Source organism: Anser brachyrhynchus (assembly GCF_964034855.1).
Source record: "Anser brachyrhynchus genome assembly, contig: SCAFFOLD_126, whole genome shotgun sequence".
In the NCBI taxonomy this organism is placed as follows: Eukaryota; Metazoa; Chordata; class Aves; order Anseriformes; family Anatidae; genus Anser; species Anser brachyrhynchus.
The window spans coordinates 357,879-382,792 of NW_027663679.1; the positions used below are offsets into that span (position 1 = coordinate 357,879).

Consider the following 24,914-nt stretch of genomic DNA (forward strand, 5'->3'; position numbering starts at 1 on the left):
AGACAGTAATCATTTCAGGGAGACTCAAAAACAGCTATTGTTACAAGAACACCTTTAATCTCCTGTTTCTGATTTTGAATTTAAAAGGAGACAGAACCTGGATAGCCTTGAGTGCAAGAACAGCAATGAATCTTACTGTTGCCTATTTAATTGTTGTGGACATAAATTTGAGTTACAACACTCAGATCAAACCTGATCATTTTCCAATTTCGAAAGTACATGGACTATCTACACTTTTTAAAGTATATGTACACATACACATAAATACAGTTAATATTTTTTATGTATATGTACATATATCTAATATGTACATGCACACATGGTGACTTTTGAACTGACATATACACAGAGCTACAAATAACACTTTCTTGTTGTCAGGGATGGAAAAAAAGAAAGAAAATATATATATAACAAAAAAATAACAACATAAAATAACAAAATAAAAAATAATAATAAGAAAAGCCATGTGAAGTAAACACTCTCTAGTATGCAAACCAGCCAAGCACCCTCAGAAGGTATTTTCCAGGAGGTTTGTAAAGGACAGGATGAATTGTTAATAGGAAGGTAGGGTTTACCTCTGATCTCTGCCAAGGAACGAATGTGATAGTGCCACTGCTATTAGAAAAATCGGTAACAGAGTAATTAATGCCAGTGGAATCAACCTGTGAGATAATGTACTTTATATACACATAGTCTAGGGCTCCCCTTGTACGCTCCACAACACAGGATATAGTGGAACCTTCATCAGCAGTCTGGAAGAAAGCAAAAATTTGGAACGTTTATTACTGTCAAAGTAAATCAAGGCAATTTCATTAAATAACACGAAAATATTTAATGCCAGACAAATGTTCAAGTAAAAAATTGCTGTCATGTTACTTTCAGCTCTTTTGGAGTGTTAGGAAGCTGAAACTGACCTTGATGCCAATCAGAACAATCCTAGTGGAATCTGCAAAAGTCTGATGCCTCCCTGAGGACTATTAAGGTAACAAATAACAATACACTGCAGTTCGTCCTGGACACAACCCCTTTCCTAAAACTATGCGTCAGAGACAGAATCAATATGCTTGAAATGTACCTGTCGAAAGCAAATGAAACTATTGCTTTATAATAACGTCAATATTGTAATTTTCCTTAGCAATAATTTAAAGAAAGATTTGGATCAGCACTTTCTCTAACCAGACACACTATGGATAGAAATAAACTATACCATCATCATTCAGAAAAACAGATTTTTCTCTTCTACTGTCCTCCTTACAATTCTGTATCTTCACAGATAACATGACTTCTGCAGCGACAACTTCACGTCTCTGGAATGAAGCTTTAATTGGTACTGACCTTCTATTTTAGAAAATAACGTTCATAAAATTAACATAGAAAATAATTTTATCTGAAAGTTATTGGAAAGGTTAAAGCTATCTTATGCATTAGATAAATTTCAGGGCTGCTTTGTAAGAAAGCATAGATACTGTGTGTGACTTCAGCTGCCTAGTAGACAGATATGCACAGTTAAACTACTGGTAAAAAAATGCTGTGTTCCTGCATCACCACTAAGAGCTCTAATACTTCCCTGGTGAAATGGACATATGATAGGTGCAAAACAATTACCGTGCCATATAATTATTTTTTTTCTTCATGGTTGGCTGATGATCTGTGGCATCACAGCGTATCAGAGGTACTTGAACCTGAAGGAATCTATTATCATAGCATATGGTAGGCACACAATAAGCAAACTGAACCAAACTGAAAACTAGTATCACTCAGGCAAGACAGTTATTTTAAAAACATCATAAGCACTTTGATTAAAAAAGAATGTAATTAAAGCTCATAAGAGTTCCCAAATGAAAACTATATTAAATTTTTTTTTCCACAAAGTAATCCAATACCAGTAGAGATAGCTATCATGTTATTCCCCCTTATAATTGATTAAAGAAGTAAAGAATGATTTATGTTTATTTCAAGCCTCCTCAAAAAGTAGCAAGTTTACACTCTGCATATAGAATGGATACCACTGAAAAAAGATTTCATCTGTTAAAACTAAAACAACAAAAAAAACCACTACTAAATCAACCAACTGACATCAAACATATGCAAATTATAACTTAGTTTATGACAGCAAATGAAGGTGGAAAAATCCATAACACTTTGTCATTGCATGATCTCTAGTAAAATTATCTCAAACACATCATGTGACACAGAAAACTAAAATAAAAATCTTTGCAATAATCCATTCTCAAAAAAAAACCAGAGAAGTAAATCTTACATTTTAACTGGTAACTCAAATGTAACAGAAGTGAAGGTAAAATATTTTTCTAGAAAAAAAAAATTAAGCCTTAGTCTTCAGTTTATATAGTAAACTAAATTTTCTTAACCATTTTTTTCTTTAGTTTTTTAAAATTATATAGTAAATCCCAGTGGAACTGAGGTTGTATTAACAGAACATATGCATCTCCAAATCCTAGGAAAACTTTGCTTAACCACAAAAGCAAACACTGCAAAATCTAGGGTTTGTTCAGGTCACTTGGTCCTGCCATTTAGCTTTCTGTGCCTGAAATATCACCTACAATTTCCATTATGACCACCTTACCTCAGGGATACATGCTCCAGTGAAGCCAAATAAACCATTAGCATTATCACTTTTCTGTATTCTTAATCTTGCTGTGGTGTTTTCTTGTGAAATTCGAGCTCCACCACGCACAGAAATGAGCTTTAGTATGAATAATTCTTCTCCTTCTTCCTCTTTGTCATCCTTTGCAGACACGATGAATGATTTATTGGCCTCTCCTTGCCAATACTCCAAATACCCAGAGACAGGGTGGACATCACTTTTTGCAGGAGTTGCATGAAGTTCATAGATCTCTGCTCGTGTCAACTTACGCTCATAAAGCCTTACATCCTGCATTAACCCTGTGTACCTACTGCTGCCGTTGATTCCTGCTCCAATTCTTACTATTCCTGGACCTGAGAAGGAAATTATAATTTTTTCTCATGTTATTGTATTTGTATGAAACAGTCAGCAACTGACTACCTGTTTTTCTTAAAAACCAATGGTAAACTGTTCATTGTCCCTGGATGAGGAATCATATTGATCTTGAGATCCAAAATCAGGAGGTTCCTTGAGCCTCATCTCAATGTTACAGGTAAGTCCTCACAGGCCAAACAATTCCATCCTATGCTGTCCAAGTTTTTCATCCTATTAGTTCTAGCAGCACATTATCATCATCCCTCATTTTTATAAGTCTTAGAGACTTGAGGCTCCCTCTTTCCTCCACAGATTTTCAGAGCAGAACTGCAACCCCTTTTAGCCCTTGTTTTGCTGAACAAATCCTACTTTGTTTCCCTCTGCTAGGGCAGCTGATCCATTCTGATGATACTCATGATTACTGCATTAACCCTTCTGGACATCCATTTCATCCACCACACTGTAATTCCATGCAAATTCCAAACTCTTTTTACAACAGCATTTATATTTCTCTGTCTCCAAACTATAGGATCACAGCTGCCTCATATTCATTCCTACTCTATCCTATTCTGTGCCATGCTATGCTCTTGTGCTAAAACACACACATCAGCTGTTTTCAGTTGCCTTTCAGAAAACGAAAGAAAACAAACAAACAAAAAAAGCTGTGCTCTTCAGTGTATTGTCATACATATGACACTGAGTGGCAGTTGTAGAGATGAGCAACCACAGGAACTGATAAAAGTCCCAGGGCACAAAGTGGAGGATGCTGAGAAAAACTGGGCTGCTATGCACACCACTGTGTATTACCCAACATTCAACGGAGAGAGATGACATACTTGCCTTACTATTGCATTATCCCCAGACACACGCCATCCCCACTAATAAAGAAAATTTACAGCACAGACATATCCTTCTAGCAATAAAAGCATAATTGCATTTCACATATATTTGTTCTAGAAACCGAGGGAGGGAAAAAAAAAAAACCTCTCAGCCTCTCAGCTTAGCTACAGTACTGCAAGTGTGATGGAAATTACTAATTGCAGAAGTACTATTCTTTTTACAAATGGAAAATTTGATTTCTTAAACTTCAACCTGGAATTTTAAAAGCAGAAATAAAATAGTACACCATACAATTAATAGTCCTCTACTCTCACTCAACATCGCAGCAGTTTGAATTTTTTAGAACATTCACACAATTTCCATAGGCTTTCTGAAAATCCTCAAAGAATTCTTATCCATTCCTTTCAATTAACTTAACAGATATAATCATTTCAGTGTATTTCTTCCACCTTTGAAGTGGCTAGACTATGCATTTCAGAGCTTTATATATGGAGAAAAATAGCAAAGGCTCACCATCAAGAATTGCTTCTCCTTTTAGACTCTTCATTCCTCCCAGAACTAGAATTCCATCAACGTAAAATTCAATTATACTTTCATCCAGAGTAATCAGAACGTGAAGCCAAGTATTCTCATCCAGGTATTTCATGACTGATGTTTTAGCCATGTATGTCATATTGGACCCTAATGCTGTATAATGAAGCACTACAGAAACATGAGAATCATTTGTCTGAATTTTCACACCATAATATAAAGTCCCATTATCGTTATCCTTTTCAACTATATAGCCATCTGTACTGACATTAGGAATTAACCAAGCTGAAAATGTAAAATTGGTTACTGCATTATTTCCATTGTTATGGGTATTCAGGACCGATAATGCCAAATGCATCCTCTTTTCCACTGAAATACAGAGCGTCTGTTCCACTGTGATGGCGCCTCATGTGGGGCTGTGATTGTACTGAGCTTGGGAATGATCCAAGCAACAAGAAATCTACCATTGATGGCAGTCCAGCTTGGAAGGTACTAGACAGTATTTCCCAACCTAGTCGGACAACACCAAAGGTGCCTTGCTGTCTCCAGATGGTGAAGTCCGTAATATAGGAAAGGTCATCTTCAGAAAGAGTATCTTCCACTATCTCTCTGTCCTGGCTCTCTGGATCTATAACAAACACTCCAAAAGGGTCATCATTGAAAGGGATCATGACAGTTACAGTAGGACTGGTTTCAGATAACTGACCACCAGGACCAGGAGACCCACCTGCGTAATAGAAGTTAGAGTAAAAGTTAATGATTAAACAACACACTCAGAAAAAAGTTTCAAAGTACTTTTTTTTTTTTTTAATAAAACAAGTTTCTAAAAAAACCTCAAACCCTCCTTTAAGATCCTCTGGACTTATAGCAAATGATCTAACTTGAAAATTACATAGGTTAATTGTATTATTCTTAAAACACTGTGCTGATGTAATTTCAGTAGAAAACAAACCCACATGCTATTTTTCAGCTGTAAAACACACAGATGTCTTTCAGGTGAAACATGACAAGGTCCATCTTTTCTTAATTAGCCAATAAGGTAGGTTACCTTTGATTCGTTTGATAAGCATGGGGGCCAAATTCAATTCTTGTATTGCTCAAAGACTTACAGGAATAGAGAATGGCAAAATCTTGCCTGTTGCCTCTGATACAGAAGTACATACACCTTGCAGAAACAGTAACCAGTTGTGTGTTAAAACTGCTGCCCAGTCCTGGTGTTAGTCATCTATCTTTGCACAGTAAGAATTCATGATATGAAGATCATGTTGTGAATGGAGAATCTCCGTGTTCAAAGTGTACAGTGATCTACCTGTTATAAGCAGGAAATCTTTTGTACATCCGTATGGACTTCACTTACAGGAAAGGCCAACACACATTTTCACTTGTATCAGAGCACAGAAGACCATGAATAGTACTAAAGTGGAATTAATCCAGATTAGGAAATGTGTCCAGTAGCAATTTAAAGTTGTAATTTAAGTCATGTGAAGTGGTAACTACAAGTATTTTACCTCCTCTAGGGAAACAAACAAACAAAAAAGCAACCTCTATTATGGTAGACACACATAACCTTTAATACCTTTGTTATTTCTTTGTTAGTATCTTTGTTTTATATTTTGTGCATGGAGATCTATGTATCTGAAATTCAGAACTCTTGGTTTTTGAAATGAAACTTCTGAACTTTAAGAAGTTTAATTTCAAAAACCAAGAGGCATCCCTTTTAAAGTTCAGATCACCAAAATGTGTTTAACAGTAATTCGGGAACTGAGTAACTCTCTATATATGGAAATCAAGATTAAATGAAAAATAAGACCTAAAACCTTACCAGAAAAGCATAGGATATCAAGACATGATTCAAAGCAATGCTCTTTCTAGTGTTGGTTTCTTTTTGATTGATTAAACATAACTCTTTTCTACCAGATATGAAGGAAATGGTGATATGGAAGACAATACCTGAAGCATTCACCAACTTTAGAATGTAAAATTCATTGAATTCAGGAATTCTATCTGAAATGGCACGTAGTGTTATTGACTTCGACCTTTCACCATCCATGAAGCACACAGTCCCATAAGTTTCATAGAATTCTTCTCCTGGCTTCAGTGCAGAGTTATTATCAAACAACTGCCAGGTCAAAGAAACATTGCCGAAGTGTCCTCTGTGTCTCAAAATCCTGTTCAGTGATACAGAAAGAATGAGAGTCCTGGCAGGCATGCATCAGCGTTGAGTAGAAAAGGAAAATGTGGAGACTCCTTTTACTGTAATCTTCCTTACAGTAAGAAGTAATATACTATGTAATATAAAGTAAAATACTAATATACTACAACTGTTCCATGAAGCCTTCCTTTTAAAGGCAACCACTTTTGCAGTACAATTCTACTCCCGGAATACGTACTTTAGAAAACAGAAGTAGCATACGCAGGTCCATGCAGAATACTACTGTGAAGCTACACATCACTGTGTCTTGTAATTCCAATTTATAATAATAAATATGAATGCATAATAGTTCAGAAAGTTAACATTAAAAATTAATATACTTGGACACTCTTAGACAGGAAAGAGAATCATCTACATTTAACCACAAACGTTTCTCCTTTCAGTCATCAAGTCTACTTAAACTTTTTCTTACACTTGTATTAAATTAGAATTACATTCTGAATTACATTCAGTTTTGAAATGTAGCATGTAAACAAAGAAGTAGCTTCTGAATATAAACCTGTTCCTCTGAAGAGCAGGCACAGCTTCTTGCAGTAGGGTTAATTACCAATTACTGAGGGAACATTGTCATAATATATGCATTTTATAACACCCTCTGGGATAAGATGCTGTTGTTACTCCAGCAGATGATATTTGCAATAATACAGAGGTTGTATTAGTAGAACGAGTAGCTATGCCTTATTGACAGCATTCTGACAATATAATTTTGTATAGGACTTCTCTGAAAAAACATAAGAACATAAGAAAATGTTAGAGCCACAGTACTAAGCCAAGCTGCTTCTGGGATTTGTGGATATCTTCAAAATCTGTTACCTACAATAGCCTAAAAAAGTGACCAGTGACCTAAATGATTGTCCTGAGTACATTTATAGCTAGCTATCTAATAAACGACTTCATGATGGTGAAAACCTATTTTTAATGGGTGTAGGAGCTCCTAAAAATACCAGTGATGATATGTCAGTGCTTTGTGTATGTTGACTATGTTCATTTACAGAAACAAACAAACAACAACAACAACAAAAACACACAAATTGCATTACGTGATACATTTTTATCTGAAATCTTTTAAGGTTTTCATTAGCTGAACTAATTGGTTGCTAGGAAATGTATGCCATCAGTGGACTGGTTTGCGGATTGGATTAACTTGTCTGTGGGAGTTTGATATTTCTATGGTAACAGTTTCTTCATTCTGCTGTGATATTTGATCTGTGTCTGATTGTCTGTTCCTTTTCTTCCTCATTAGTCTGCCTTAATCACAGTGAATGAGCCCAGGGGCAGAAATGAATTTGTGCCGCTCACTCTAATTAGAGAGAGGGGAACCTATGGGACGGTCGTCATAACTTTTGAGGTGAGTTTATCCAAAAGACTTCATACAGTAGTCTGTTGGATTAAACTGAGAGGCTGTAATCATAATTTATTGAAGTGTTTGCAAAAGGGGAAGAAGGACAAAATACCTACATCTACATTAGGTAGATCTGTTTCATAAAAGGGATTCATATTAACCGTCATATAGAAAATACTGTAATTATCTGACTGTTTAATTGACTGTTTAACGTTAAGAGGTACTAGAGAAAACCGAGTATATTCTGTCATTTAGAAAGGTACGTGAGGCAACATCAGTATGTATTACTAGAAAATAATGCATATTAAGTATGTAAGAAGTGTCTTATCTAAGTTTTTTTAATTTTTTTAAAAAATATTTATTTTACATACAAATATTCAAGTGAGTCTTTAATGATTATCCCAACTTTGAACTGTGAGTGCTCAGGATTTGGTGAATTTCTGTATCTATAATCATCTGTATCTTGATCTCTATCTTGAATCCCCTGCAAATGAAGCTTTTGAAATAATTAATCATGTTGAATACTTATCCTGTTATTTACATATGTGATTTGAATGTGATACAATTACTGACTTCATTGCTTTCTTTTTCTTATCTAGCTCAGACTCTATTATTTACTTTAAAATTATATATAAAATCTTTCATATAGATATTTCTGTACTAGTTGCCTGGTCCTATAGGGTAAGGCTTTAATCTAGACCTCAAAGCTTTAGTCTAGACCTGTCAAAACCAGAAAAGCTTTGCACTGGATTTTATTAATACTAAATATAGCATGAATAGTTAAAGTACTGAATATGATTCTCTGTGCAATTTTTTGCAAATATGTTTGTTTTAAGGTACAGTAAATCTTACTCTCTGGACAATTACTTAGGTCTGTCTCACATCATTATATATGTATGTTGAAAAATAATTTACAAAATGTTCTAAAACCAAAAAATCCCATATGACCTTTAAGAGGCTTTGTAGTATTTTGAGTTTGACTGTTAAATTTAGTATCTTTAATATCACAAGTTAAGATAGAAGGGACACAAAACCAGTAAGTACTATTACTTTGTCTTGGAATTTATTATGAAATACTATTGATTCAAACTGAATTTGCATGAATATCCTTTCTGTAATATGAAAGAGTCAGTTATGCATCAGAATATACTAAAGAGTCCCCATAGGCCTATATGGAAGTAGTTTTCTTCCTCTTATTCTGGAAATACGGGATTTCTTCAGAGTGGTTGTTCTGACTTACACTGTCTGCCAGAAAAGAGCAGATTTTCACAACTGAATGTTCATGTAAGTTGTAAGTTGGAGATGGCTGAACAGATAGTCATTTGTTATGCAAGTCACACTGCATATTGGTTATTGTACTTGCACTGGATTTGTATTCCTGCTTTATAGACTTCTCATCAGACAAATCAATTCTTTGCAGATAAAAGATGGTCCAAACCCAGCTGAAGAAGACCTAAGTCCAGCTAAGGGAAATATTACATTCACACCTGGGAGATCAAAGCTGATTTATAATTTAACAGTGCTTGATGATCAGGTAGGAACAAGCTGACTTCATCTTAGGCTTTGATACGTAGAAGGTTAACTGAAGTTCTGGAAAGACTTAGAGTAATAAGTTACAAAAAGGCTTGGCTTAAATAAGGTTAAAAGCAGTTCTATTTGATGAAGTGATGTTAAATTTTGGCTCTCTGGTCTATTATTTTTACTCTTTCCAAGCTCCCTCTTTAATTCTCATCAGTGAATAGTTTTAGTTTATGTGCATATCCTGGCTGAGCAGACATGTTATCTTTGTCACTAAAGAAAGAATATTACACATTGAAGATTCACAGGGAAAAGGCAGATTCAAAAATATTTTTTGTCGTTGTTTGTTTGTGGTTTTTTTTTTTCAAATATGTTTCAGGGTAGAAACATATTTGAAAAAATCCTAAAAATAGATGAGATTCCTGAAACAAACATGCAGTCTTGTGGAAAGCATGAATACTAGGTGATAATTAACATTTTTCTGTTTTCAGATTGGCCAATTGAAAAAAAAAAACAACACACACACAAAAAAACCAAACCAAAACAAAAAAAAACCACAACATAACTCATAGGTTGTGAGGCTTTCTTTTTATCTCAGAGTAAACAAAACATTCTTCTAATTTGCAACTTGTGATTTTCCTTTTTTCTTACCTGCACTTTTCTTTTGTGTTTTTCTTTTCCTTTATAATAAGCTTAAGAGGGAAAACTGAGACATCAAAATAAGTATATATGATGCAAAACAACTTAGTAAGAAATTCATAAGAAAACAATAATGGTGAAAGGTGTGTGTCTCAGAAGTGAGCACAGAACTGTAAAGCAGCTTGTTTCCTTTTTACTCTTAGTTATAAAAAATGTCCTTCCACATTTCTACTGATACTCTAGTGTTAAGAGGCTGTGCCAACCTGGGGTGCTGAAGTGTAGAAACATCTCTTTCCAATTCAATGTAATATTTCAGTGACTTACACACAGAAATAAATTATTAGGGTCTTTTCTCTTGGGAGGATGTGATTTTATTTATTTTTATTCTGAGAAATGCTCTCAAACTTCTGTTTCTAAAAGTTTGATCTGTATTTGGTGTGTCTAGTCAACGTCTTTCCACTCTTTGAAAGTCTTTCACAAGTGTATGTGAAAGATGAATTTTGCACAAAAACCTTTATTGATGATGATGATGATAGAGTTCACAAGAATCCAGTAACACTACTGTCAGAACTTAATTTGAGCTTTTAGGATCTGAGTTAGGGAAACCAATGAAACAAGTATTTTTCTGAATTGTGCAGCCTTACAGAAGGTAGGGGACTGCAGTTCTGATTTCCACAGCTCTGCATTTATAGTACTTTTCCTGTGCAGGTTTCCTTTTTAAGTATAATTGCAACTTTAAGAGAAAATTAAAGAGGCAAGGCAGCACTGGAAATCATTTATACTATTATATTCGAAGTTTGACTCATGTATTTATTGGTCAATCATGATGTAATTGAAAGCTCCACAATGCCTTATTTATGTAGGATACTAAGATTTTATCTGCAACTAAAATGGCATGTACGTTCTGACTGTCAAATGCGTATTTTTGTACTGCAAGACAGTATATGAACTAGTGAACTAAAACAAGCGTAAGTTAACATCAATTTTAATAAGATAAAATAGGAAATAGTAGTGTAGGAGAGAGGTGACAGAGAGCTTGCAAATCTCACGCTGGAAAAAAAAACAAACAACCTGCATCAGTCAATAATATTATGCAAGTTTAAGTGCCACAAGTCAAACAAGGGACAAAATTGGCCTCAGCTACAAAGACAGCGGCGTGCATACCCTTTGTGCCCTGAAACAGGATCTAAGGGTGGCCAATTAACAAATGTGTAAAAAGAGAAGAAATATTGGACCACAAGGAATTCTGAACTTTTTTTGCTCAGTAAACAGAACTACATGGAAAGGATTCATCAGCCCTATAACAAAGCAATGCCATTAGTAACACATAAGCAATTTTGTTGTGGAATTTATCTCAGAAGCAAATAATACTGTTTTTTCTGAGAGTCCACAACAAGAATGAGATGTGAGGATCTTATGTAATATTTAAATATTTCCTTCTAATCTCTCTGTATTAATAAAATAATGATATTTTCCAGTTAAACAGACTTAGCCTATCAAGACTGGGGAATAAAATGTAATAATATAAAGTAAAAAATATTAAATTCTGCAATTCAAGGCTTATAAACCCTTCTTTTTTGTCTGCTGCATCAGTTATTAGAGACTAAAGAGCTAAAACTAAAGTGCAGTTCTAAACAAACCACATGTAGAAATGCCAAAGTCTAATTAATAGATAAGCATCAGCAAGCACATTCTCAGAGCTGTGACTGAAGCTGTGCTGGGAATGTGAGTCTGTCTGAAAGTAGGAACTGTTCTTTTTCCCGTTGAATAGGAACAAAAGGGCCAAGGTAGGTTGTGTTCATATGTTGTTCCTCTGTTCTTTCAGGCATGCATAGATGTAAAATGGTGTTAACATCAGCAAATAAAGATGTCAGACTAAATAACTGTCAGGAACACTTGTGTCCAAGCAGAGCAACTTCCACAAGTTGAGTTTGGATCTCCTCACACTCTCTAGTTGGAAAGATAGAGCTTCATCTGATTCTTGCCTAGTTTTTGTTTGCCCTTTTTTTTTTTTTGTCTTTTCCCACTTTTTCATATTTCCATAGCATAGAAGTATGTCTTAGAAAATGGAAACATTCAATTTTGAGAAGGGATTTTCAAAGTTGCAAGCGAGTTTCTTTTTGCCTGTTTATTTTAATGTGAAAAGGGTTGTAATGTTTGTATTATTTCCCTTTATTGCTAAATATACATAACATATTTCTAAGTAAGTGTTCTGCATGTATTTGAAATGGGACTTACACCCTGTTGCTACTATTATTTTTCCAGATACCTGAAAATGATGAATTGTTTGTTGTTCATCTCAGGAGTGTGGAGGGAGGGGCTGAAATCAACACCACAAGGAATTCTGTTCAGATTAATATTAAGAAAAATGACAGCCCTGTGCGATTTGCTCAGAGCACTTACATGGTGCCTGAGGAAGTCGAAATGCTCACAATTCAAGTGATTCGTGGTAAGGATGACAGTGGAAAATTAATTGGACCTGATGAATGTGAAGTCTCCGTCAGTTACACCATCATAACTGGGAATTCAACAGCACACGCGCAGCTCAATTTAGACTTCCTAGATCTTCAGCCAAATACAACTATTGTCTTCACACCTCTAGTTCATGAAGTATATATGAAATTCAAGATCCTTGATGATGCCATACCAGAAATTGCTGAGACCTTCCAAATTATGCTCCTTAAGGACACGTTACAGGGAGATGCTGTTTTGGTTAATCCATCTGTTGTTCACGTCACCATCCAACCAAATGATAAACCCTATGGAGTGCTTTCAATCAACAGTATCCTGTTTACTCAAACTGTTATCATTGATGAAGACCAAATTTCAAGGTACTACAGATCTTCAAACAGTATCTCGTCATGTTAAGGGATTTGTTTGGCACTGTAAAGCATCCTTAGGATTTCACTGACAGTAATTATAAAATCAGTAGTGAAAAATTAATATAGAAATCACCTACTGTGTAATTATTATAAACGATATAGAATTTTCAAGGGAGAAAATGTCTAATTATGCAGAAGTATTTTAATATTTATGAACTATATATGAGAACTGTAAATATTTAATGACATTATCAAAATACTGAAAAACCCTTAATCTAAAAGATGGATCAGTGAAGTTGTGATGCGGCCACACACCCATTCATACAAGTGGAAAATATATTTCAGGCTTCCTTTCCCAGTAAATCTTTGTCTATACTGTATTTAAAGTCAGTCTCTGGTTAAAAAATGGTGGTGAGTGTCTTCTGTGAAGTACTGAATACCCATAGACTTCCAAAAAAGTTAAATACATGTAATTTTACAGATAAATTAAAAACAAATCTCCACACAAATCTTTACAAGCAGAACTAATATCTATACAATATTGCCAGTTTTAGTAAAAATGTCCACTGCTAGCTAGTGATGGTGGTTCATCCCCAGAGAAAGAGGTAATGTATCAACCTATGATTTTATGAACAATTTCTAGTATGTAGAGCCCAGCACTTCAATATTCACTTTTTTTTTTTTCTTTCTTATACACAGATACAGGAAACGTGACATTTCCATAATCACAAATATTGATAAATTATATTTCAGTGCATAGGCAAATAGTTGAGTCACTTTATTTTAAATAAAATCATTATTTAAACACTCATGCCTGACAATTGTATTTTGATATAGTCCATAAAACAGTGTAGAAATTTAGTTGAGAAAAAGTTTTCTGAAATTTAACATCTTTCCTGAGAAAAAATATAAACATGCCAACTTTCCTCTTCTCAGTATCTTTCTTACTGTAAACAAAATAAATTTTAACTAATGTCTTTAGATATATTACTCATGTCTTTATGTATATTATCTCATGAATAAGCAACCTGAGAAAAGTCTACTTCTGTGGTATGATTTCACAAATTTTAAGTCCTGACTCAAATGTCAGTAGCAGCAGTTAATATCGATTCCACTGAAGTCAGTATAAATCTTCCAGGGAACAGATAGCTAAGTAAACCGATATTAATTATAATTGCATGTTACAGATTTTTATTTTCATTCAAAACCACAGGTTTGAAGGGATCACGATCGTAAGAAATGGTGGAACACATGGAAATGTTTCTGTGACCTGGGTCATAACTCGAAATAGCAGTGATCTGTCACCTGTGACTGCAGACCTTGTTCCAGAGACCGGGGAGATACATTTTGATCAAGGACAGATGCTGGTCACACTTTCACTGACCATTATTGATGATAACATACCAGAAGAAGCAGAGCCCTATCTTCTGAAGCTCTTAGCTCATACAATACAGGGAGGCGCAGAAGTCAGCGAACCATCTGAGGTAAGTTTGATTTCAGAACTTGTTTTGAGGAGGTGATAGATAATAATTAGGGAGTAGGATTAGGATTAGGATCCACCAGTTTTGGTGGATTGGCTAAATTGAAGTAGTTGTGCTTGAGTTTAAGTGAAGCAAGCTGATGTATTCTCAGTATAAAGAGCCACATCCAAAGTCTTTGGCTTAACATATTTTATAAGGCCAGACCTATTTAATGCAGTAGCATTTAGCTTAGAATATTCCCATCATAAATATCATTGCATAACTGCTATCTTGATTGGTTGCTTGCTAAGAGAAGGTTGAGCATTTATTTTCACTTGCTTATTTGCTGTAGGTACTGGAATGTTTTACACAGAGTAACAGCTTCAAGAGGATGGCTTAGTGATTAAGACTAACCTCTGAACTTTTAAATAAGGGGTAATTAGCATTACTGACAATTCTGTGACTCAGGTCCCTACTTTGCTTTTTGAACATATGATTGGAATGAATTTGGTGAATTAAATGATTTTTTCACAGTCTGAAATATATTCAAATTATTCACTTTGGCTGCTGAACCAAAAATCAGTTATTCAAAGCTCATTCTGACATAGATGAGGCATAGCAGGAAAGTTGCTGCTATCAGTGGTGTGCTGCTTGTGCACAAGCAACACTTTGGGGCTGTCAATCTGATTTCTTTCTTGAGTGCCAATTCACTAACGATAAAAATGTATGATGACAGTCAGGACATACTTTCATGAAAACGTGAAAACTGTGGTGTATATTAATTGTAGCATTGAGTAAGTGATGCTGTTTTCTGTTTTGCAGCTTTTGTTTTACATTCAGGACAGCGATGATGTTTATGGCGTAATAAAGTTTTATCCTTTGGAGAATCAGAAGATTGAAAGTAATCCAACAGGACGCTTTTTATCCTTGAGTTTTGTAAGGGAGAAAGGAACAGTTGGAAATGTGCAGTTAGTTTATACTGCACTGTATATTCCAGCTGGAGCTCTGGATCCTGAGAGAGCAAAAGATGGCATTCTAAATATGTCTAGAAACAGCATCCTCCTGTTTCCAGAAGGAAAAACACATCATACTTTGAGTATACCAATAAGAAAAGATGCATTTCTTCAAAATGGTGCTCATTTCCTCATACAGGTATCTCAGCTGTTTTGTTTTTGTTTTTGTTTTTTAGCTTATTTAATATGAGGAATATGATTCAATAATTGATCCTTCCCCTTGACTGTAATTTAAATGACCATTCCTGTAAAAAAAAAAAAAGTGCTTAGCTCTGAAGCAAAGATTTTCTTATTTAAAAAGACATCTTTCATAACTATGCTATAAAGTTTTCTATCCCTAATCATTAGTAATTAAACAAATTTTAAAACTAAAGAGGATTCAGGTACTAATCATGGAATTTATCAAAATGAGATCAGCGTTGTCTGTTGCTTGCCCCTTGAAGCATGTTTCTGCTTGGCCTCTGACTTGGAACGTGAAAAAAATAAGGTTCTTAAAATTAAATTACTGAAGCAGGAAAAATTTCAGAAATGACATGCAAGTAAATGTATCTTGGGCTTGATACAGGTCCTTCTCCAGCAGGTCATCCCCCAGCCTGTACTGATACTTGCGGTTGTTCCTTCCCAAATGCAGGACTCTACACTTGCTCTTGTTAAACCTCATCTGGTTTCTTCCTGCCCAACTCTCCAGCCTGACCAGGTCCCTTCCAACCCCTACAATTCTGTGATACTGTGATCTTTGCTCTTCCAGCTGAACTATTCTAAATTAAAAAGGGTCAAATATACATTATATATTATATGTATATTATATTGCATTTATATATAAATTTGTTAGGAGAACTTACTTTTTTTTTTCCCTGTATAGTTTTCTTCACTTTTTTCTTTCCTTTTTTTTTTCTATCTCAATTTGTAAAAGATAACTTTTATCATCGTTGAAGGTGTTGATGTTATATCCATGAATTTCAAATTTGCCAGGTTTTATATTTTCCTTATAGTCTACCAAAGACGTTGTAATCACTTCTAAGACCTTTGAAAGATTTCCTCCCTCCACATCCTTCTCCCTACATTCTCTTACAGGAGGAATAATGAGAACAAAAAGTTTTGCCAGAATTATATTGTTTATCTAATATGCAATTTTATTTATTTATTTATTTATGGCATTCACAGTTAGATTAGGAATTGCCTTCTGAAATACTAGAACACGTTAGTATGTTTTATGATTGCAAGAGGTTTGAGAGATCCACAAAATTCTTAAATGTCTAATTCCATGTATTCAATGGTTTTTTTTTTTTTTTTTTTTTTTTGTCCTTTGACTGTAGTCAAGACACACATCTGATAAATATTTCAGAATGTTCAGTCATTCCAAGCACTTTGCCTGGATTTTCAAACTGTAGATTCCAATCTGTTTTTTTTTTTTTCTGTACTTTCTCCATGAACTATAAATAAAATCTTTGTTTGAAGAAATTAAATCAGAGGAGCTTTCCAGCTCAAATAATTAATTTAGAAACTCATAGAGAAGGAAAACACCACTATTTATCACTGTGACAATCCTTCTGCATCGTGAATAAATGATAATCTCAGTGAACATGTTTAGAATGAGTTGTACTTAGGCAAAATAAAGAATTGACTCAGGAATCAGCAGAGAAGCAAATGAAACTGTAGGATGAATAAAGGTACAGGAGATAATGTTAATGTGAGATATATTCCTTAGTGACACCTTCAATTAAATAACGTGCTGTAATCAGAGATGCGGTTTTTGGTATAGCTAGGAAGATTAACTCTGAAAATTAAGCTCATAAACTAATTGTTATTGTTCAAATAACTATATATTTTTTTCTCTTTGTACTGGTTTCCTTTAAAAGGTACTAAAGGAAACATTGCAGAAAGAGTAAAATCTCTGTTCTTTATTGATTATTACTTTATTCCAAAGGTACCATACAGGATCCAAATACAGCATACACTTTAAATAGAGCAAATTGTTTTGGCTGTGTAGTATTTCAGAAAGTTTACTGAGCTAATAACCGCACAGTGGTGCACTTTCATCCTGTTAATTGCAGAATCGGGGCCTATGCTAGGAGAAAGCTCAGAAAAGAGGAGAAACAAACAGTGCCATCATCTGTTCTTCAGACTTTTGATAACAGGTTGGAATGGTTGAGAATCAGTTACTAAATACAGTATTTGTAAAACATTTCCATCTATCATCAGATAAATGTTCATGCATATTTCTGGGTGTTACTCAAGCAGTTGTGGAACAAAATATGATACAGCCCACATATTTATAGAGTTTGGTTTCAAGAACTGTAAGACTTTAAAAATCATCTTTTGAAATGGTGAACCATGATTACTATATGAATTTAAGAAAGGCCACTATTTTATCCCCAAAAAATAAAGCTTTACTCTATGATAACACCTGATAACTCCAAGAAAAAATGTCAGTGGGAGTTTATGCCCCAGTGAAATGTTCACAGAAATATATGCAAATCTGTTATGGAAACATTTATTGTAATGATGCATGTAGACAGAATCACATGGAATAAATAATATTTAAAGGAAATAATTAAACAGGCAAGTTCTGCTTTCCTTGGTGTGTCACTACTGGTGCTGGGCTTAGCGAGTGATGCTTCCCTTTTAAAGAAAAGGATGAAAAAAAATCTATTTCCTCTTAGTATCTATAATCTATCAGAAATGCAGTGACAAGTAAAATACAGTTTTGAAATACTGTACTGAATTTAAATTCTTAATGTGGCTCTGGTAGTTCTTAGATAGAGAATTCCTTAAAATTTTGTGGAGAGGAAAGAAAAGTGGATTATTATTTGGCTGTTTGATCAAGGGCTGTAAATTATTATGACTTCAGTGATTTCCCTAGATTTTTATCAATGCAAGACACAAAAAATGATGTTAGACAATTGCCTATGCTGCTCATCAATGACTGTTGTTAATAGCTCTAGTAATGTATCAGCTGATCTGGAACAGAGTCTCTCTCTCTGGCTTGATCTGTGTTTAATTACATACACTAACATGATTTGTCTGGGAGGTGTACCATTCTGCTGACAGCTCAACAATATCCACTTAATTTCTTTGACATGTCTACTTACAAATTTTTATAACAGCAGTGCTATCAGTAGGAAGAATTTGCTCTGGAGATGTATACTTCCTTTATATGAAAATTACTCTGAAATGTCAGAACTGTTCTGACTTGGTGCTGAGGCTTCTTATTTCTCACTTTTCTTTTACTTTTTCCTACAGCTGGAAGGAGTTGAACTGGTGAATAGAATTCCTCTAGTCCCATCTGTGAGTCCTAGATTAGGCGAAATTCGAAATATTTCTTTGAGGATTACTCCAGATATTGCAAATGGAGAAATAGGCTTTATTAGCAATCTACCGATTATTCTTTCTGAACCAGAAGATTCCCCTGCTACGCTGGTAAGTAAGCCTTTTTATATTGTCTTTTGCTATGGAAAACTTATTTGGAGAAGGTGGAGTTTGCTGTATTCAGTGTAGCATTTGACAATTAATGTGAGGAAAAGCCTTCCTGTAAGTTCTGTCTTATCCTAAATATTCTCTTCTTTAAAAAAAAAAAAAAAATGCTCTGAAATAATCTGTTACTGATTTCCAGAGAACTGAGATTGGTCTTTGCTTTCTGTGTAAGTATCTAAAACCAGTTAGCCCTTGATGCTCACACAGAGCAAAAGATACTGCAGTTAGTCTCTCTCACCAATTGCGAGCATAGTCATGTAAAGTAGGACTGAGACAAATCCTGAATAAGATAGATCATTTCCCATTCTCAAATTAGAACTGGCCAAACTTTTGTTTTTATTATTATTTATTCAAATAGTAATTTGCAAGGGAGTAATCGGTTTTGCATCTACTTTTGCAAGTCACAACAAATTAATGTGTTTCACAGGTTTCCATTGCATTGCATCGAGATGGGACTGATGGTCAAGCAACTGTGTTCTGGAGTTTGAAACCCTCTGGTCCCAATCAAAAGGCGGTAACACAGGATGATATAAGTCCTTTTAACGGCTCCGTGGTTTTCTTATCTGGACAAAGTGATACCACAATTAACATCACCATTAAAGCTGATGATGTACCTGAAATGAACGAAACTGTGTTATTAACTTTGGACAGGTATTGTACCCTATTCTCTATTCATATGTATCAGCTGCAGTACTCAATTTATGCATAACAGATTAGCACAGTGTTAATTACATGGTATTGCTTGCATTGTGTTGATATGTGTCTGAAGAAATAGTGGGCCCTTGTTTCAGACTGTGTATGGGTTCTTTGACTGGAGATCAATGTAAGAAACCATTTTGCATTTATTATCTAATGACTTAACTGTTTATATTTTCATGAAAATTCTGTATGCTATTTAGAAAGTTCTTTCAGTTTTGATCTTTTTTATAGCTCTTGGTTTTAACACTTTTTTTTTTTTCGGAAAAATAATATTTAGTAAGATAATGGGAAAAACTAAAGTGAGAACTAAAAAGCAATGCAGAACTTTTTCTGTCAGAAAAAACATTTATAACTTGGGTGTCACTGTAGAATTAGACTTGCAGTTTATTTGTTTGATCTGCATGTTCAATATTCCTTGATAATTAGATACTTCTGTCAGCTCATAGCCCCCAGAATATCCCAGTGTGACTATTATTGCAGTCTTCTGCTAATGAGAATGCAGTGGGGTTTCTGAAGCACAGTGTTCTGGTCTCCCTTCTCATCTAGTGGAGGATTTTAGGATAACAGGCTGTAAGGGCCCTCAGGTGATACTATTATCTGCATGTGAACACTGTTCAGAAAACTTAAATTAGTTTATAATCAGGAGTCTTTTCCCTCTTTGAGTTACTAACAAGAGTGTCTTGGCTATATCGTCTGTCCTGCTTCCCACAGCTCAGTTACATAAGTAAATACAGAAATACCACCACACGTGCTCTTGTATTACCTCCTATTTGTCTAAGGTACATTTTCCACTTTTACTGAAAACATACTACAGTGGTCTGCCAGCACCAGCTTCCACACTGAACATCTACTACTTACATAGTCCTTACCTTATGCAGAAGAAGTATTTTTATTCTGTACAGGAAGCGTAGGCTAGCTCTTAGATATCCACAACAGATATCCACAGTGATTCCACATTAGCAAACAATAGGCAAGAAGCTCCTCACGCTGTTGTTGATCACTAGAAGATCCCATTTCAGAAAACATGGTTTTCGAACATCTTTATGGCACACAGGGAAGATGTTATTCCTTTGCGGGATTGGCTTGCTTGATTAAAAGGTGGCTGGTTAATGCATGTAGTTCAGAACTAGTTATTTTATTCTACCTTGGCTACTCATTACATTAAAAAGGCAATCCTTTTCAGAATAAAAACAGAGACTATTGCAAGCAGTTCTCCGCTTTCTTTCTGTGGGAGAAACTGGTTTGTCTCAAGGAATTTTTTTAGAGTCTCTGGCACAAAGGGGGAAACTAGGATTAGAAATGATGGTTCAAGTTTTGAGTGTAAGGTGGCCAAGAATGCAGAGTGGTATTGAGGTAAACAAGTAAGTAGATAGAAGTAAGCAGCATGAAAGGGTAACTTTTTTGATTCACGTGTGTGAAAGTACAGTTTTCTGCCATTTATCCTGAGTTACAACTGTAGGCTATACCTTGAAAATGGTGGCTGCAACAGGGATTGAACTGGCAGCTGAACAAATACAACCAGTGTTCTGCTTTTGCTGTGTATGGTGCAAGCCGTAGGCTCTGTTGATCATGAAGTGGATGGTGAAAAGTGCGCCAACAGTAAGCAGCTTTCCCACACTTGGCAGGGTCAGAGAGTGAACCGAGGAACAGGTGGTCTGTCCTGGAAAAAGAAGTAAGCAAGGAGGAGATAGAATCTGAACTTTTCTCTAGACCTTGGTAGCATCCCTCACTTCAACTAATTAGCAGAAGCCAAGAATGAAATGACTGCAGAGATCATCCTTTCAGTACTAGACATGACTCTTCAAATTAGGGTTGAAGGATACTGGCAGGGTTACGTGTACGCCCGTGCTATTGCTTTCAGCCTGGTTGGTATTTTGTGGACAAATAGAAGATTTCAGTTTCCGAGGCTGGCAGCCAGCACCTCACAGCAGTAGTGAATGAGCATGAAAACAAAGATGCACTGTGCTGTAGATGTGCTTGTACTGTTCCGTAAATTGTAGCATAAGTCAGCGAGAAAAGAAAGCATGTAAGAACTTTAATGAAACTACAGACATAGACATATGTTCATAAGCATTCAATGTATTGCAATTATTAATAGCACGGGTAAAATAATCAAAATAATTAGTTCTAACAAGGATGTATTATTTACGGCTTAGTGGTATTGTCAAGGCAGTTCAATTTTAAATAAGCTTTAAGTGCATCCATAACTATATTTTTTCCAAGCCATTAAAAACAATGTTATCCTTTCTTGCTTTATGCTCTCTATACTTAGACCACAGATATTAAAACTAGCTCTGAATTTTGTCCACAAACTGGAGGAAAATGTATAACATGAAAAATATGATTCCAAAGAACACAGATGAGTAATGATGAGTAATGAAGGAGCAAGAGAGTCTTGTATCTGCTGAAGCTTCTTTATATTTTCTTTTTTTAGGAGCAGATTCAGGTTGAATGCCTGCCCTATCTGAATAGGCCTGAATTGAGACCAAGCATAAATAAAACCAGATGTCTGTAGTGAAATCTATGTGAGAAAGGAAAGACCTTGGTCTTCTTGATGAATGTAGGTGGAACAGGCCATGGAAATTGTGTGTGTGCTTTGTGAGAGCATATATGCATACTAGGGCTGTTCATTTTACCTGGTAAGCACAAACAGAAATCAGTTTTTTTTAAATCTGATTGCTGTTTTTTCCTTCTACACAACGTAATCTCTCACTGGCAGTTATCAGCCCCCCAGTTAAGGTGCAGACAGCTATCAGTTTGGCACCTGGCACAACCAGAGGGCCAGAACCTGCAGGGTATGTGGGCTGGGGACGTGGCCTGTGTTTGTGCTCATGAGTGAGTGGTGGTGAGACTGAGAACTTGGAGACTTTGGGATCTGGGGATAAATCACTTTTATTTTGTGGAAGTGATAATCAACAAACAGACAACTGTTTAGGCAGTCCTTATGCTCCAGCATTTTTTGAGTCTTAACTCATGGAAGTTAGGATGCCAGAACAGATCCATATGCATATGTTACGACATAAATCTCATTTACTATATATAATAAACTGAAGCAACGTTATTTGAAGATTTTTATTGTTCTAGTGATTTCTGTGATGGGATACAGATTTCCATAGGCTGACATTCTGTCATCAGTTTATGTGGAAAATGATTAGACCTATGAGTTATGAAGTAATTTTTTGAAAATTACAAATGTAAAATACAGACTTGACTATTTCACTGTGAAATATCTGGCAGTTTTTAAACATTTTTGGGTTTTAGAGGTTGCTACATGTCAAAAAGTTAGAAAAGCATAGGAGGGCCATTTAAATCACTGTGTAGTGTTGATGGACAGGGCTTAAGGGTTTATGTGTTGTGGGTTACTCACTGCCATACTGCTTAATGGAGCTAGGATTTTCTCCTTACTTGGTAATTCCCTTTGGTTAGTGTCTGTTTCAAAACCATATCTATCTTACTTATGTAAATTTTCATAGAATCACAGAATAGCTTGGGTTGGAAGGGACCTTAAAGATCATCAGTTTCCAACCCCAGTGCCATGGGCAGGGATGCCACCCATTAGATCAGGTCGGCCCACAGCCTAGTCCAACCTGGCCTTGAAAACCTCCAGGGATGCCTCAAGGGTTTGATCAGACTGCGTTTTAACGGGGAAAAAGTCATTTGAAAATAGTAGAATGTTGAAATGAGTGCGCTGGACACCTACTGCTTGTTTTCATTACTTCTCAAAATAACAACATATCTCTCCTGCTATGACTCAGAAAAATTAAAATAGCCTCAAAAATCAAATAAATGATGGATTAAACCTGGAGAGAAGGTGTTTCCTCTGATGAGAGGCACTATGGAAAGTCTAATGTGGCAAATCCTACTTTAATGCAGTTCTTTAGAGCTAGAGCCTGCCTCTAATTAAATCAGTAGATAATCCTGAAAAAATTGAAGAGGGGGTGAACACTGAATGCAAGCAAATTGAGTAATGTTCCACAAGCAATTTCACTTCCCCCTTTTTGAGATACCCTGGTAGAAAAGAAAGTCTTTTAGAGAAGTGTGGTTTAATAATGACAGCCGTGTAGATTCACAGTGGAAATTAAGTTTCTCATGTGTCTTTCAGAACACTCAGGTTCTGCAGAAATTCCAGATTTTGTCAAAAGTTATTAACTTCAAAGCTATTTTTCATTTATTTATTTAATTATTTTGTGGTTCTAGTTAGTTCTTAACATTGAAATTCTCATGGTACCTTAAACTTAGTCAAAACTCTAATTTCTCCTATTTTCTTGTACTGCATGTTTAAAAAAGTGTAAGAAACATTTTGAAGCTCCTGTCAGTTGTCCTAATTCATCTGTAGTTCTTGCTACATAATAATTATGATTTTTTTTACTGAAAGAATTTCCCTAATGATCAGTCATTTCACATTAGTCTTGTTGTATAAGAAATGCTTTACACACTTTGAGGTTGTATTTCTTTTGGCAGCATCATAAGCATTGCCAGGGTTTACTGTCTGTGACGATATGAAACTTCATGTCCATACATAGCCATTTTACAGGAAAAAATAAGCTGAGGATAAAAACAGGGAAGTGGCTTTCCCAGTGATTGGTATCACCTTATTCCTGGTCAAGAGTTCTTTTCACTAGCTGGAGGAGCTGCTGGCCACGGTTAAGCCACCATGTCAAAGCAGCTGTTTTAACTTTTATTGCTGCTTCTGAATAGCCCTCTTTGTCCTGTTTCCATACTGCTGTCAGAGGAACACCTAAAGAGCTGGTTTCACATACCACGAGGAGTGAAACGGGACTGAACTGGACCCGTGTAGTGTCAGGCAGTCTGGGAGCATCTCCTCCGTGGTGTAAGGGTGGTATATGAACGCCCCTCTGTTCTTCGAGGTTGGAAGTGCACGTGGCAGGGGATGGGGCTGGTGTCCTGGCAGCTCTCTGGTGGCACGGACCCTGTGTCCAGCCCCGTAGCTCCTCCGGGTCGATCTGAGCTGGCTGCTGGAAGTATTATGCAGCTATTTGCTGAACGCTTCACCTTGCCTGGTTTAGCCCTGTATGGACTTAGGTTTAGCACATGAAGAGTACACTGAACCGAAAAGCAAGCATTTGGATTAAAAGGATAAAAGTTTGCAGGATGTGAGTATGATAATTGCATTACAATGTAATTGTTCAAAACAATAGAATTGGGATTTTTTTTTTTTTATTATTCCTAGAAAAAAGTAAACCTGTGAGAATACTTTACAACAAACATTTTGGATTTAAATTTAAAATGTACTTTCCTAATTTATCTTTGTTCTCTTAATTCTTCTTTTTTTTTCAATACTATTTTTTAAAAATTTCTTGTTAGGGATATGCATTCTATGTTATGAAAAGTTACATGTATATGCCTTAGAGTATAGATATAAAGAATACTACTGAGTGCACCAT

At 35.4% G+C, this 24,914-nt stretch overlaps 2 protein-coding genes across 2 annotated transcripts in view; one reads left to right on the forward strand and one right to left on the reverse strand.

Annotated features, from left to right (window-relative positions):
• Window positions 1-6,965, reverse strand: part of LOC308187047 (adhesion G-protein coupled receptor V1-like) — a gene marked incomplete at its 3' end in the record, with an annotated part of 144,508 nt that extends 137,543 nt beyond the window's left edge. The window contains exons 1-4 of the mRNA XM_080609204.1: window positions 6,281-6,965; window positions 4,313-5,057; window positions 2,585-2,958; window positions 576-752 (exon numbers count right to left, since the gene is read on the reverse strand). Of these exons, the coding sequence (XP_080465330.1) occupies window positions 576-752; window positions 2,585-2,958; window positions 4,313-4,688 (927 nt within the window). The 5' untranslated portion in view covers window positions 4,689-5,057; window positions 6,281-6,965. The remainder of the gene's footprint in view (window positions 1-575; window positions 753-2,584; window positions 2,959-4,312; window positions 5,058-6,280) is intronic.
• Window positions 4,739-24,914, forward strand: part of LOC308187058 (adhesion G-protein coupled receptor V1-like) — a gene marked incomplete at its 5' end in the record, with an annotated part of 55,809 nt that continues 35,633 nt past the window's right edge. The window contains 8 exons of the mRNA XM_080609214.1: window positions 4,739-4,819; window positions 7,786-7,890; window positions 9,305-9,418; window positions 12,307-12,872; window positions 14,077-14,347; window positions 15,146-15,475; window positions 18,580-18,756; window positions 19,238-19,461. Of these exons, the coding sequence (XP_080465340.1) occupies window positions 4,739-4,819; window positions 7,786-7,890; window positions 9,305-9,418; window positions 12,307-12,872; window positions 14,077-14,347; window positions 15,146-15,475; window positions 18,580-18,756; window positions 19,238-19,461 (1,868 nt within the window). The remainder of the gene's footprint in view (window positions 4,820-7,785; window positions 7,891-9,304; window positions 9,419-12,306; window positions 12,873-14,076; window positions 14,348-15,145; window positions 15,476-18,579; window positions 18,757-19,237; window positions 19,462-24,914) is intronic.